This window comes from Camelina sativa, chromosome 16 (assembly GCF_000633955.1).
Source record: "Camelina sativa cultivar DH55 chromosome 16, Cs, whole genome shotgun sequence".
Classification (NCBI taxonomy): domain Eukaryota; kingdom Viridiplantae; phylum Streptophyta; class Magnoliopsida; order Brassicales; family Brassicaceae; genus Camelina; species Camelina sativa.
In genome coordinates, this window is record NC_025700.1 from 7,183,297 (window position 1) to 7,199,321 (window position 16,025).

Consider the following 16,025-nt stretch of genomic DNA (forward strand, 5'->3'; position numbering starts at 1 on the left):
ATAGGCAGTTTGATGAAGAAACATGCCACCGGAGAAGGATTCAATTTCCACACCAAGAAAATATTTAGGTGGTCCAAGGTCCTGCATCGAGAAGCGAGTGTTGAGAGCATCAAGGAGCTCATGGAGCAGAGAGTCATGGCTCCCGGTAAGGAGCATGTCATCAACATAGAGGAGAAGGACCATAGTCTTAACATTTTTGTGATATGTGAACAGATATGGGTCGGATTTACTGCAGGAGAAGCCAAAATCAATGAGGAAGTTGTTGAAGGTGTCATACCAAGCTCGGGGAGCCTGCTTCAAACCATAGAGAGCTTTAGTGAGGTGACACACATAATTTGGTCTTTGAGGATCAACAAATCCAGGGGGTTGTGACATGAAAACAGGTTCCTGCAATTCTCCATGTAAAAATGCGTTAGAGACGTCCAGTTGCTTGATATTCCAATTTTTAGCAGTTGCCACATCTAACACCATCCGGATCGTAGCTGTGCGTACGACAAGGCTGAATGTCTCTAGGTAGTCTATACCCTCCTCCTGTTCGAATCCCTTGGCTACAAGGCGAGCTTTGAACTTGTCCACTGATCCATCAGGTTTACGTTTGGTTTTAAAAACCCATTTGGAGCTTAACAGATTCATGTCATCAGTTGGTGGTACTAGCGTCCAAGTGTGAAGCATGTTGATAGTCCCCATTTCATCAAGAACTGCTAGATTCCACCCAGGATGTTGTAAAGCATCACCAAGAGTCTTTGGTTCCTCTGTAGTAAGTTTGGAGGTGAGAAGCACATAACGTGTATTAGGCTTATGAATGCCTGCTTTGGATCTGGTTAACATAGGGTGAGTGTTGTCATGATGAGCTGTTGCAGGTGCGACTTCTGCAAGTGGTTCGACCGTAGAAGCAGAATCAATGTTATCGTCTGCGGTTGGTGGGAGGTGGTCGGTTTCATCCACCTGGAACTCCGAGACCTCTGTAATTGCAGGTTCGGGTGTGGAACGCTCTGCAGTAGAGTCAAGAGTCGTCGGAGTGAGGGGAGAGGGAGACAGAACAGGTGGTGGAGCAGACTGGTCCTGTGATATGGTTGGAGACGGATCAGATTGCCAGGCGTGAAGAAGAGGTGAGATATACAAGGGTAGTCGTCACACAACCTTGAGACAGAGAGAAGTGATTTCTGAATTTCAGGACAAACTAGGACATCATTCAGAGGAATAGTACCTGAAGTAGAAGAGATGGTGGCGGAACCAACATGTGTTATGGGGAGAAAGGCACCGTCGTTGACTTGAATAGTGTCATTACCGGAGTAGGCGGCCACGGTGTGAAGATTCGAGTCAGTGGGAGTGACGTGAGCCGTTGCTCCGGAGTCGGCATGCCAATCCTGACCAGAGGAGAGATGGAGAGTGGAGAAGGCCTGATTGATGTCACCGCCTTGATAGTTGTTGTCAAAGCGGTTGTAGCACTTCACATCCGTGTGTCCAATACGACCACAGATTTGACAGGTCGGATGCTCACCAGAGGTGGAGGAGGTGGATTGGTGTTGAGAGAAGCCTCTGCCACGAGAGGAGAAGCCACCACCGCGTCCTCTATTTTGACCACGGCCCCGACCACGGTGACTACCACGATAGTTGATATCAAAGTCAGTTCGCTGAACTTGGAACGCCAAGTGAGGGGTGACAACATCGATATCGTCGTAAGAACGAAGTCGGGAATCAAATCTTTCAACTTCTGTGACAACATCATTGAAGGAAGGGGGAGAGAGCTTGCTTAGAGAGCTCTGTATCACAGTGGTAATGGGGTCATACTCTCGCCCCAAACCATTTAGAAAGGCAAAGATCTTCATGCTCTCATCGATAGGTTTCCCGATGGAGCTCAGAGAATCACAAATAGTGATGAAATCACCACAGTAGACAGAGAATGACTTTTCCTTCTTGGAAAGGAGTTGAAGCGAGCGACGTAGAGAGAATTCTCGAGCAACACTGCTCTTATTAAAGTTCTCAGCTAATGAGATCCAAATTTCACGAGACGTTGTGAGGTTGTGAACATACCCGAGAACTTCCTCGGTTAAGGTGTCGAACAGCCAAGAACGGATGAGTTGGCCTGTGCAGAACCAAGACTCATAAGCAGGGTTGGGAGCTTCAGTGGTTGTATCACCGTTGACAACAGACTTGGTGCGGGATGGAGCGGTAACACCTCCATTGACGAAGCCGATAAGCCTCTGACAAGACAAAAGTGACTCAAATTGAGTCTTCCATAGCAAGTAGTTGTTGTTGTTGAGTTTGATGGTAACAGAACTAGACACATGAACATTTTCTGGAAAAGGATAGGTCGTTGCCATTGAAACACCTGTTAAGGTTCACAATGGCTCTGATACCATGAAAGAAATGGAGAATAACAATATTTGACTGAAGTAATATATTTACTCAATAGTTTGCTCAATGAGCTTACAATCGGTTTTATAGGAAAGTTACCTAGAACAATCTAGAACATGGTTGATCTTATCCTTGGGTACAGCTGTAGAGCTTAGTCATCCTCTGTAGCTTGTAGACTGTCATAGCGGTTTTTTAGCCGGAGTGTCTCCTTTGCTATTCTCATGTTATGTTCTGCAGGTGCAGGTACTAAAGCAACTTTCGTCTCTTTCTGTTGCAGGTGAGTCCTTTTTGCAGTTGGGCCATTTGTCTTATGGGCGGATGATATCTTCTGGGCCTTGGAGTGGTCCATCTTCTCTTTCTCACTTATATGTACAACTAAAATAGTATCTCTACGTAACAAAAGTTTTTTTATATATACAATTACATAAACAAAATTAATGTAAAACAGTAAAAGATCTACATACCAGAAACAGCTAAAACTCATATCTTAATCTCATTCACTAGAAAAATCTGGTTCTACTGGCTTTTGAATCGAAGACATCATACCAGAATCCGAACCACTACGCGTGAACTTCCTGCTGTTCACGGCTAGCCTAGCCGTCGCAGCCTCGAACCTATAATGAAACTCTTCTTTTGCCCTAAGCTCACTCTTGTCTTTCCTCTTCTTGTGCCGTCTCCAAGCAACTTGTATAAAACAAGCCGCCCAAGTCCTCCATTGATGCGAATAAAACCGAAACTTATGTCTCAATTGCTTAGTATGTAGTCTTCTAAACTGTGAAGCCACAAACTGTAAATCTTCAGCTTTCAATGCAAAGGCTTCAACTTCACAAATGGCTTTAACTGTGCGTGTGGAAGACGGTAAGGTCACAACGGGCCGAGGATCTAATGCCCATGTAAGCAACTCTTCGCCACAAAAATCACCTGGTCCTATGAGACAAGAGTTAAAGAATCCTGTTCTGCCTCCATTGGTTGTGTAGGAATCAAGATGACCTCTAATGATGAATAGCATTTCGTTAACCGGGTCGCCTTCTCTTACAAGAAACGTTCCTTCCGTGCATAATGCTGGTTTTAGTCTCTCGCAGATCGCGTCAAGCATTCTTTCGTCCATTTGATCAAACAATGGTACCTATTTTCAAGAACTCTCAGATCAAGATTTGATCAAGAATTGACAAAAACACACACAAAAGAGAGAGGCTTACACGGCGAACAAGATCAAAACAGAGATGGCGTTTGATATCTCTTCGGAGATCAAGAGGAAGACTTATCAACAAAGCTTCTTCATCAACTCCTCGTGTGGCTAACCACTTATATTGATCGTATTTTCTTACAGCTAGTCTTAGCTCTGGAGGAAGTTGTCTATGATGCATCCACTGTTCTGTATCTGTCCTTCTTATCCTCCACTCTTCAAGCCTCATTGTGGTTGACTGTAAATATGTCTGCATATTTCCAATAAGCAATGCAAAAAGAACAAGCCCGAGTGTTGCAATGATGATGGCGAAGAGGATTTCCCCAGCGTAAGTGCTCGTGGCGAGGTTTTGTCCCAAAGAGCTAAAGAATAAAAACATGTTATGGATAACCAAATGGAGCCAAATATGCAAAACACAAAACTGTAGTTTCACCTTAGGTTCTTTAAGCCCCACCAGAGACAGTAAAAGTACTTGTTTACGAACTTTGATGAAGTAACACCTGAGGCTACTGCATCTCCGAATATACCAAACTCGTAAAACTTAGTTCCAGGTTTACATATTGTTGTTATATTGCTCCACTCAAACCAAGTGTTTCTTTGTGGATCCTCCAGTCTTCTGCACTCAAAGAATCTGTATTGACAAACCGGTTTCTCGATGTTGCAAGCATGTCTCCAACAAGCCTCTTGCCTCTCTACTGCAAGCAAATACCAACAAGCTCCTAAAACCTGGAAATAATAATGACTTAGTCTTGTCTTTGTATGAAACAGAGAGACTTGACTTCAATGTCCTCAGAAACTGCTCTCTAACCAACATGTAGTCCCAACTCCTAAGGCTAGATAAGGTATACCTATAGCTACGAGTTGAGTCACTTACATGGCTTGCTAGCATATATAACATAAGGTTGTAGGCGGCTCCTGCCCAAGCGGTCTCTGTAACAACACCGGTGGCTTTAATGATCTGGCGAGATAGCGGGAATATTAAGAACATCCTTGGAACATACTGGAAAATGATGATGAATCTTAGAACGTTTTTAGTGTTTGTCATTGGTGAGCCTCTTAAATTGGGGATTACAATCCAAATCAAAACCTGAAAAAACATAACAAATCAAGAACTGAATCACATGAATCACTAAAGCTGGAGGGTAGCTAGAGATATATATACCTGAGGTAAAGGTAAAGCAGCAACGAGATGAATCCAAAAGCTTTTATGGAGATATCTCCAAGCAATCTTTCTTGAATCAATCACAAGCTCTCCTCTACCGAATACGCGAGAAGGAGGTGCGATATAAGCTGTTCTAAAACGTATAAGAATCTGAGCGATGTAAAAAGCATCAGCTAAAGATCTAATGAATGTAAGAACCACTTCAAGTCTGATCCCAATGGTGATACATGCTTCATTTCTCATGACCGGTAAGAAAAAAAACAAAGGGTCGACAAAGAGAGAAACCAAACACGCTACGAGAAAAATCTTGTTCCATTTTCTTATCGTTTGTCCGCGAGGATCGAGTATTTTGGTCTTCACTCTCTCAAAATCCTCGGAGAACACTCTAGAGAGTACTTTGGCTTTCAGAGACTTTCCTTTACTCATCATCTTCACATTCTTTATTTGAGTTCCATTGATTTTGAACTTGACCTTAACTCCAGATTCACCTCCATGAACCACTTCGTGATCTTCTTGAAATCTACAACATTAAAATTTGGTTTATGATGATTAATAAAAAAAGAGAGAAAGAGAGAGAGAGACTAAAACAGAGGACTAGTCAGTCCTCACCTCACAGATCTTGTGTTACCATAACCCATTTTTGCTACCTTCTTTATCAAATCAGAGGGCACGAGAAATTACAGAACTTTACAAGATTTGATAATATGAACCGTGACTATATCAATGAAGGAACCCATTTTAAGGCAACTTGGGAACATTAAATTCCCAGATAAAAAGGAAGAAAATTAAACCCATATTTGGATTAGACACGTGTGTTTGTTAGACAACTGTACGAAAAGATATAATCCGAATAATAATACCAAGAAAATAATTAGGAACTAGATAGAAACTTATAAATGTGATTATAACTTATAAGAGATGAATCTGGTTACAGAAAGAAAAGTTTCTTCAGTCGCTTAAGCTACAAGCAAAAGACTACTTTTAGGAGAAATGTTTGATGTGAATACAAAAAAGGAAAGTTGAATATTAAGGCACCGACACAACAAACACAAACAAGAGAAGCTGTAAGAATAAGGAGTAGGACCAGAAATGAGAAAATGTGGTGTTCGTTCATATATGCTTTATGCAGATTAAAACAAAATAGCTTTGTGTTTGAGAAAGAGATGAGAAAGAAAAAAAGAAAGGTTTATAGTGAACTAGTGTGTGGACAAAGTGGAACTTTTCTGGTACGGATCACATGATTATAAATATAAAATACACTGTTAAACGTAGCTACTGTGTTACTTATACTTGTTTTGCATATAAAAATTATATAAAGTACGTACAAAGCCAAAATCATGATGACAAAACACAAGTTGGATTTTCTCGAGTTAAAAAATTTAGAATAAACAAAGATATCTTGCTTTTAAAAGTTTTGTCCAATTATTTATTTATTTATCATGTAATTCTAAAAATATTTAATACATATTATGTATCCTAGCTACTAAATTATGAACCAATTATTGTGTGCTGTGAAACTTGCATCAAGATGAAGCCTATTTCGGAAGCTTGGTATGCTACGAACACAAACAAATGGATCGCAGTAGGAAAGTAAAAAGGTAATCAGTTACTATAAAAAGGAACATATGATCTCTTTTATTTGTATTTGTCAAATTAAATATTAACGAAAGACATATTTATTGACTAAGTATTGAGTTGAGTGTCTGTCTATTAGTACATGTATAGTGGTAAACATAGTGTTCAAATTAATACTAAGATGGTGGGTTTGTAAGATCCGAGGAGTTGACTCGTTTTTGGAATCCAGCCATGTGTTTGTACCAGTCATTGCACGGACCACACTGCTTGACTTCTTTCTAGTTTAAAAAAAAAAAAAAAAACAACCCCAATTTACCACTAAACTTGCTTTGTTTGTTTTGGATATGTTGGGCAATACTGGCTAAAATACCTATTTCAACAGCACTTTAGTCAACGCAGTAGTTAGGTTACAGTTTCTCTCATGTTTCTGGTTTTTGGTGAGCCTTTTTGAAAGTGTTGGTGAATTGAATCGAACCTTAGGGCCGCCCTTGTTACATCCATGCATTTGATGATGTAATTTTGTTGAAGTAAACCCACTGAGTTTTTTTTACTCTCGGGTGTGTTAGTATTTGTTCTGTTAGCAAACAATTTTGGTCTTCTAAGTAAACTACATAGTTTAAGTGATAAACTTAAACTTTAGACAATTTGTTCACAAATCTCGACGCATTTCCTAATCGGATTAGATTGCTTTAATTGCATTAATGAATCTTTCGTTAGATTATTAACATGTCATAAGGAAATATGTAAAATTTTATCAAACACCCCTCAAGATACTACGACCATTTGCATTTCTTTATGCTGAGATATGCATTATATGTTTTATACTGAGATCAGTGCTATTAAAAATAGTATAATATGAATAGGTCAAGCGTAGTCTCGAACTAGCCGAAGGACACAATTTTAAAAACTAAAAACAAGTTATATGGTTTATCCCATCTAATTTTTATTTCAATTCTTTTTTTTTTTCGTTTTATTTTGGTAATTAGATTTTACTTATGCAACAATGCAATAAGATTATAGAACTCCATTTGAAAAGATAAACATTGAATTTATATATTTAGTTTTTATTTGGTTCATTTTTATTTTTTTATAAATTATAAGGTTAAGGGACAAAGCTTGGGTTGGCAATTAATTGACGGTTTCATTTGGAATAAATGGGTTTGGTTCGTCCAGTCTGTGGAACACACCATATGGGCTCTTCTTGATTGATATCCCATCATCCCCCACCTTCTCTTTCTTCGATTATCCAAAATGTTAACGTTACTACTACTACTACTCAATTATTATTCCAAGACATTTGTAACATAAGGCACAAGGTATAACCGTATAAGTACTTACACGATGGAATAAAAAGTAAAAATGTATGCTTTGATTTGCATACTAATCAATCAAGCATACAGAAGAAAGTTCAACGCATTAAAAACTGATATCAGCAAACCATATGACTGTGTTCACATGCTTAATATTTCATGACACGAACAACATCCGAACGTATTATCCAAATGGAAAAATGGACATGCCTCCATTATCTATTTTATAGATTATGTATGTATGTACGCAATGCAAGGCCAGTCCTAGGGTGTGGACGTGTATGGTTAACTTGAACTCTAGTTTAACAATATCTTACAATACATAATTAATGACCATGTATATCATATCGTTTTGTTTAACATTTCATAGTCAAAAGCTTATATCATATATTAACTTAACATTTTTTTTGTTACCCAAAGAGAAAAAAAAACTAACACATCTTGTAATTTATAAAATTATAACTTTTGTTAAAAATCTATACTAAATAAAAGTAGGGTCTATAAGCTTCTTAGGCTGTCCACCTTGGATTTTAAACCACCAATAGGGATTAGACACTTCACTAACTAACTTTTTAAAAATTTCCAGACTTTTCTATATTAAAAATCATTTTAAACAACCAATCAGGATTTGACATGTCATTCATTAACATTTTTTAAATTTCCAGAATTTTTTAGAAAAAGAAAAATTTAAAATTTATGGAAATAAAAGAACTATGTACAATAATATCCCACATCGGCTAGAAAATTTTTAGACAATGGTTCAGAACCAGTATAAATAAGATTAATATGCTTCCAACAACGGATGAGCTAGAAACCTTGATTTATTAGGCGTCCAAATTTTAAAAGCTTTATTCGGTATGATCCAGTTTTTTATTTGATCAAATTAAAACTTTAAAATGTTTCAAAAAATATATTATAATATTTAAAATTTTTAAAAGTTTAAATATTATAAACATTAAAACTTTTAAAAGATCTTAGCTTTTAAAAAGTTTTTAAATATTAGAATTTTTAAATTTTAAAAGTTTAAAAATATTATAAATATTGAAACTTTTTAAAAGGTTCAAATTTTATATTTCGAAACCTTTTAAAAGTTTAAAATATTATAAATATTGATGTAAAACATAAATTATCTTATTTATCAACGTTTGTGCTTTTTATTTCCTATGAGCTATAAAACATATTTTTGTGTATGATTATATAGATGAGTTGATATTCTTTCATTAATTTTTTATTTTTATCTTATTTTTTATTTTTATGAGAAAAGAAATGATTTTGTTCTTGGAGTTTGATGGGTTAACAAGTTGTGTGGTAGTCTAAAAAAAAGTTTTTCACTGGAAGAATGTGAAGAAGTTGACGAGGAAGAAGAAGTAAAAGAGTATAACAAAGAACCATACGGTAAAAGTAATGATGACAATTACCAAAAAATTTGGCAATGATAATGACAAGAAAGAATATGAAAAATAAGAAAACATTGAATAAAAAATATGAAAACATAGGTGGTAAAATAAAAGTATGAGCTATAAGCTTCTTAAGGTGTCCAAATAGGATTTAGAACAACCAATAGGGTGTAGCCACTTTACTAATTAACATTTTTTACAATTTCCAGAATTTATATATTATTTAGATTTTTAAAGAAAAAGAAAAAGTATAATCTATGGAAATAAAATCTATATAATAAAATATTTATGTTAAAAATAAAAGTATGAGCTATAAGTTTCTTAAGGTATCCACATAGGATTTAGAACAACCAATAGGGAGTAACCACTTCACTAATTAACATTTTTTACAATTTCCAGAATTTAATTTCCAGAATTTATATATTATTTATATTTTTAAAGAAAAATAAAAAGTAAAATCTATGGAAATAAAATCTATATAATAAAATATTTATGTTAAAAATAAAAGTATGAGCTATAAGTTTCTTAAGGTATCCACATAGGATTTAGAACAACCAATAGGGAGTAACCACTTCACTAATTAACATTTTTTACAATTTCCAGAATTTAATTTCCAGAATTTATATATTATTTATATTTTTAAAGAAAAATAAAAAGTAAAATCTATGGAAATAAAATCTATATAATAAAATATTTATGTTAAAAATAAAAGTATGAGCTATAAGTTTCTTAAGGTATCCACATAGGATTTAGAACAACCAATAGGGAGTAACCACTTCACTAATTAACATTTTTTACAATTTCCAGAATTTATATATTATTTATATTTTTAAAGAAAAAGAAAAAGTAAAATCTATGGAAATAAAATCTATATAATAAATTATTTATTTATGCTAAATAAAAGTAGAAGCTATAAACTTCTTAAGTGTCCACATAGGATTTAGAACAACCAATAGGGAGTAGCCATTTCACTAATTAACATTTTTTTACAATTTCCAGAATTTATTTTCCATAATTTATATATTTATGAAACAACAAAATATTTATGTAAAATCTTACTTTTTTTTCTTTTTACATTATTTCTATTGTTTTAAAAAAAAATTAGAAACTAATAGTTCTACCATAGATGTTATTAGAGTATTGAAATTATAAGCCCAAAATTGGTAGAAGGCCCAACGAAGTTTCGTTACTAAGCCACAACCCTAGCCATATCTCGAAGTCTTTCATCTTTCTCGGTTCCTTGAAGAAACATCTCTGATAGAACTATTGGGCTCCGAATGGAGATAGTGTATCAGGCGTAGCGGATCTAGCGGATCAAGCGAAAAAAGTGGATCTAGTGAAACAAGTGTGGATCTAGTGGATCAAGCGGTTTAAAATTTATGTTTGAATAGTAAAAGCAGTTCAAAGTACTGTACAAATTAAAAATAATATATTTAAAAATTGAAAACTAGTAATTAATTTTTCATAAGTAGATTCTAATTAATATTTTATTTTAGGAAAACCTAATATGTAAAAATATTTTTAAAAAAAAATAATTCATATAATTGCACTTTTAAAATAATTTTGAAATTAAATTAAATTATTACACAATTATTTTAAAAGACATATGTTTGTGCTATAGTGCAGATCAAAACTTATTACATTAATGAAATTAAAACCAGAATACATAAAATAAATGTATTTAAAACATTCATTCAACAAGCATTTAATATAGAAGATGTTTATTAACCAATAATATATCTGCAATTCTTTCTATAAGATTCGCCATTAAATTACCAACAACTATATTTGTTGTTCCGATGACGTTTAAATCACTCTCTAGATCAATGTTGTCAATATGTGAATGCCCCATTGTTTCAGCAAAATCATCATCTATAAAATTTGAAATTCTGATAAAATTGTGTAGACCCATTGTCGCTATGACGACTCTCTTTTGCACTTTAATATTGTATCTAGGAAATTCACAAAGAATTTCCATTTCTTCTTCCACATTCCAAATTTCCTCTCAATAATAGAACGTAGAGATGAATGCCAGTGGTTGAAAAATTCATGCTTATTCTAAGGAGGCGGAGCATTCTCGAATAATGACATATGGTACCAAACAACCATGTCTTGAAGATCTATATGGAGCAAGAAAACCTTGTTTATTTGGATAACCAGAATCAACCACATAGTAATTATCTTCCGGTGGCAAAGGAAATTCAGGCTCACTGTTTTGAGCCATCGTAAGAACTGTTGTATCATGACAAGATCCTGGTGCTCTATTCCAAACATATGTGTATAACATATTTAAATCACATATTGCCATGATGTTAAACGATGTTCTATCATGTCGACTCCAATACATTCCTTGTAAATCAGGAGTGACCTTAACACACACATGAACACCATCCATTGCTCCAACAAACCCGCTAAAAAATGGCCAATATTTTCCATCCATTAGCCTGTACGAAATCCTGTGTAGTTCTTGCCTTGTTGGTGCTTTGATATAATCACAAGCAAGTAACTCTGTCACTCTAAGCACTTCATAAAATTTTGTCTTTACGGTTTCTTGATTTCTTCCAAATCTTAGACCAACATCTCGTTGAACTTCGTTATGTCCACGTATCCGTAAAAACATTGCAACACTCTCTTCAATGCAAGCATTCAATGTTAGTTTTAATACATAAGTTGTTTCTAGTTGGTGACACAATGTTCTGAAACAATCAAGTGACATCCGTAGTAACTGAAGACAAGCAGCATGATCTTCTTGTAATCGATGTCAAATATTTCTCCACCCCAAGCCACCATCTGTTTGTACTTGTCCTCTTTCAAAATACCGATTGTAGTAACTCAATGTTGCTTGAATTATTAACTCTTCAAATTGTGCATTCTCCAGATTACATAACTCAGTTCTCTCTTCGTAACTTAAAAATTGAATTCCTTGTGACCGCAATTGACATATACGAAAAGCCTGTATTTGATGAAAACAAAATATTGATAAGAAACTGAATGACATGATTCAATTACACATAATAAGTAAAAGATAATACAAAAACATAAATAAAAACAATACAACATTATTAATAGCAAAGAACTAGAGATATTAATTATGTTTCATCGTCAGAATCATTTTGGTGAGTTTCATTTAAATTTGGCCCCCGATGAGTTCCCTAAATGTTGAATAATCCTCCAGATTTGCGTGTTCGTGGTATTAGCCTTGGTGTTGTGGTTTCAGTTTGAGTTTATAATGAGAATCCATGTTGAAGATTTTTTTTGAGGAGGCCATTGTGAAATATTTGATGATGATCCCCATTGTTGATCATTTGATGATGAACCCCACTGTGTAGGTGAATTCAATTGTTGTGTATTTTGATACGCTCCCCATTGTGAAACATTTGGTGATGTACCCCACTGGTGACTATTTGGTTGTGTTTCCCATTGTTGTGCACTTGGTGGTGTACCCCATTATTGAGGACGAGGTTGTTGACCCCATTGTTGAGCACTTGGTGGTGTACCCCATTGCTGAGCACTTGGTGGTGTACCCCATTGTTGAGCACTTGGTGGTATACCCCATTGTTGAGGACGTGGTTGTTAACCCCATTGGACATTTGAAGTTTGCCCCCATGAATTATTACCACCAGAAGATGGACTACCTGAATGAAAACCACTTGCACTTGGACTCCCAAAAGTTCTTCTCGACGTTAACCGCTTCCCCATAAACTCATCATAACGTGTATATCCAGTTAAATCTTGTAAGAAATTTATCTTTTCTTCAAAAGGTTTTTCAGCTCTATCAATGAAATACTTATGATAGAATAGGTATCCTCCTAATTCGTCAACGCACACCTAATAAAATTTGTATCACTTGGAAGCTCCATTGATTTCAATATCTTCGCAGCCTCATCAAAGCCGCCGTAATCATCTTGGTCGAACGAATTTGGGCGTAATTGTTGTAAACTTTGACGTTGGAACTCCCTAAATCCGGTCATTGTATCGGTTAGGGTGGTCTCAAATGACTGCTTCTTTTTACTTCCTCGTGAACCACTCCCATGTAAGACTCCAGAATTTCTCGCTGATCTTTGTAAAGTACTTCCTCGTCTTCCTTGTCCTCGTTGTTGAACTCTGGAACCAGGAATTTGAATCGGATCAACCGTCGCAGAACTATGACGCTTATGTGCCTGGATAAACTCATTTGAAGGACGCGTTTCATCGGTAATGTTAACGCGATACACTTCTTCCTTTTCTTGTGTCTCTGCATCTTGACTATGAGACATTTCACCATCGTATGTTTTTGGGTACAGCTGATCTTCATTATTAGTTACGCCTTCATTCATCATTTCTTCTCTTCTTTGGTTGATAGAGTATTGAGCTTGGGATTGAACATTATATAATTTGAAGCAACGTTCCATGATTTCCCACCCTTGTGGCGGCTTTCGTCTAAATGCATGTACAATCTTACATACCTATAAATATTATTATAAAACAAATATTTCAGAATATTTGGTTATTTTAATTAAGTTAATATATTTGAGTTGTGATAAATATTATGAAAACTTACTTCACGATCTTTCCACCATGACTCAGATGCATTAATCACGGATGTAATAGGATCAACCATGATACCAGTTGATCCCATTAGCTCTCGATACTTCTTGTATTTTTTTCTTTCATATTATCAAGTTTTACTTTGAAAAATTTATAGTTTATTTCTAAATCGAACTCCTGGTTCAACTTTTCAACCATAAACTGTTTTGAAAAAGGAGTGGGATCTTTTATATGGTAATTATTCATCGCAGCTGCTTGATCATATAACTCAAGTAATCTAAAAAGACTACTAGGAGTCCATTTGAAATTGGCTCCATTCTACAATATTTTTTTAAGAACAAATTAATATCTATTCACGTAATTATAACAAAACTATATTTAAATAAATTAAGATAAAATATTTTATCCGTGCTGATGTTTCGGTTGGAAAGTTTTCATCTGCTTGTACGGAAGAATTTGTGTTTCGTCGACGATTAGATGTCATATCTACAATTGTAAATTTTTTTTTATCAGTTTACTATAATCAGTATATATTTTAGTTATATATGACTAAAATTTATTAAACTATTGTATTATATAAATATTAATTATTTTTACATACTAAATTTGAGTTTTTTTTTTATAATTTTTATTACATTAGTGTGTAGACATGAATCATAAATCTTATATAATTGTGTATATATATAATATATGTCGATGGTATAAACATTTATAATATTATACATATAGAATTATAAACCTTAGTCAAAAACATAAAAATATTATACATAGACAATTATAACTTTTCCTCACTAAAAGTTTACAAACTTTATTTGCTATTAAATTTGTATTCATAATATTGTCTTATTAACATTCTTAAATCTCTATTTTATAAAATAAAAACATAATTACAAACCTGTTAAATCTCTATGTTATAAAATAAAAACATATTACAAAACATGATATATATTATAAAAAACATTTACTAGCATTTCTTTCACATAATTAAAAAAAATTAACTACAACAGCATTACTATTAACTTAGTTGAATTAAACAATATACTTGATAATTATAATGTATGTATGTTAATGTAAGGGAAATTAACATATATACTTTTCAAATAATTATTTTTATAATTATATAGATAATTATAAAATTTTAAATTTACGTTTACATATATAGAAATACTTTTAAAATATATATAACTTACAGGTTATGAGCCATGTATAAAAGTTTTTAATTCTACTGATTTCCTTATTAATAACTAAAAACATCCCAACATTATGATTAATTAACATTATAATTAACTTAGTCAAAAGCATAAAGGTATGAAACTTTTCATTTAACATTATAATTAACTAAAAAATTTTCATTTACTAAATACAACTAACTACGTCAACATAATTATTAATTTAATTAAACATCATAACATAATATAAATTTAATATAAGCATCATAACATAATATAATGTATATATGTTTGAAAGAAAAAAAAATATATATACCTTACACTCTTACAGCTTGACTAGAAGAAGTTTGGAATTTTTTTTTTGATCTTTCTTGTTGTTGTGACGAAGAAATATGTGAAGTATTAGATTTATAGAAACATTTTTTTTGTATTCTCTTTGTCATTGTCAAGATGTGAAGTTTGTATTATTATTTTCTTTTACAACAACTAGTACTATTGGACCACTTGAAACATCCTCATATTTGGATAAAAGTGGTCCATTCACTTTTTTTACTTAAAGACAAGAGTTTCTTATCTACATGTGTTCCCTTCTTCTTCTTCTTTTTTTTTTTTCCGTTGCAGTTGCGGAATGGGAATCCATAAGTGGAGAGACCACTTGGGCTGAAGAACCACTCCTTTTCCCACTCTCCATTCAAAGCCTTAGTTTCTAATTTTTTTTGAACCGGGGATATTTCGTTTTTTTATAAATATTGAAACTTTTTAAAAAGTTCAAATATTCTATTTTGAAACCTTTTAAAAGTTTAAAATATTATAAATATTGATGTAAAACATAAATTATCTTATTTATCTACGTTTGTGCTTTTTATTTCTTATGAGCTGTAAAACATATTTTTGTGTATGATTATATAGATGAGTTGATATTCTTTCATTAATTTTTTATTTTTTTATCTTATTTTTTATTTTTATGAGAAAGAAATGATTTTGTTCTTGGAGTTTGATGGGTTAACAAGTTGTGTGGTAATCTAAAAAATGGTTTTTCAGTAGAAGAATGTGATGAAGTTGACGAGGAAGAAAAAGAAAAAGAGTATAACAAAGAGTCAGACGCTAAAAGTAATGATGATAATTACCACAAAATTTGACAATGAAAATGACAAGAAAGAATTTGTCAAATTGATGGTTCCTGGAAAAGTTTGGATGCTCTACAAGGCTTGGGGTGGTGGTTTTGCAGTGGTGATGATTTGACACTTCTCCTGGGAGCCCGGAGTCAGCGACGCGGTCTTACTCCCTTACATGCAGAGCTTCAAACACTGATTTGGGCTATGGAGTCTATATTGGCGGCAG

The 16,025-nt window shown here is 33.8% G+C and overlaps 1 protein-coding gene across 1 annotated transcript; it reads right to left on the minus strand.

Annotated features, from left to right (window-relative positions):
* Positions 2,747-5,836, minus strand: LOC104750073 (putative cyclic nucleotide-gated ion channel 15). Its single transcript, XM_010471806.1, has 6 exons — positions 5,316-5,836; positions 4,707-5,226; positions 4,419-4,631; positions 3,978-4,270; positions 3,558-3,906; positions 2,747-3,484 (listed from the first exon to the last, which is right to left on the minus strand). The coding sequence occupies exons 1-6, from the start codon at positions 5,342-5,344 to the stop codon at positions 2,852-2,854; spliced, it is 2,037 nt and encodes a 678-aa protein (XP_010470108.1). The 5' UTR covers positions 5,345-5,836; the 3' UTR covers positions 2,747-2,851.

Excerpts from the sequence above, each read along its gene's own strand:
- LOC104750073 (XM_010471806.1), bottom strand. The coding sequence starts at position 5,344 with ATGGGTTATGGTAACACAAGATCTGTGAG. Across the intron at positions 5,227-5,315 it reads GGTAACACAAGATCTGTGAG|ATTTCAAGAAGATCACGAAG; the intron begins GTGAGGACTGAC and ends TTAATGTTGTAG. Across the intron at positions 3,907-3,977 it reads TGGGGCTTAAAGAACCTAAG|CTCTTTGGGACAAAACCTCG; the intron begins GTGAAACTACAG and ends TTTATTCTTTAG.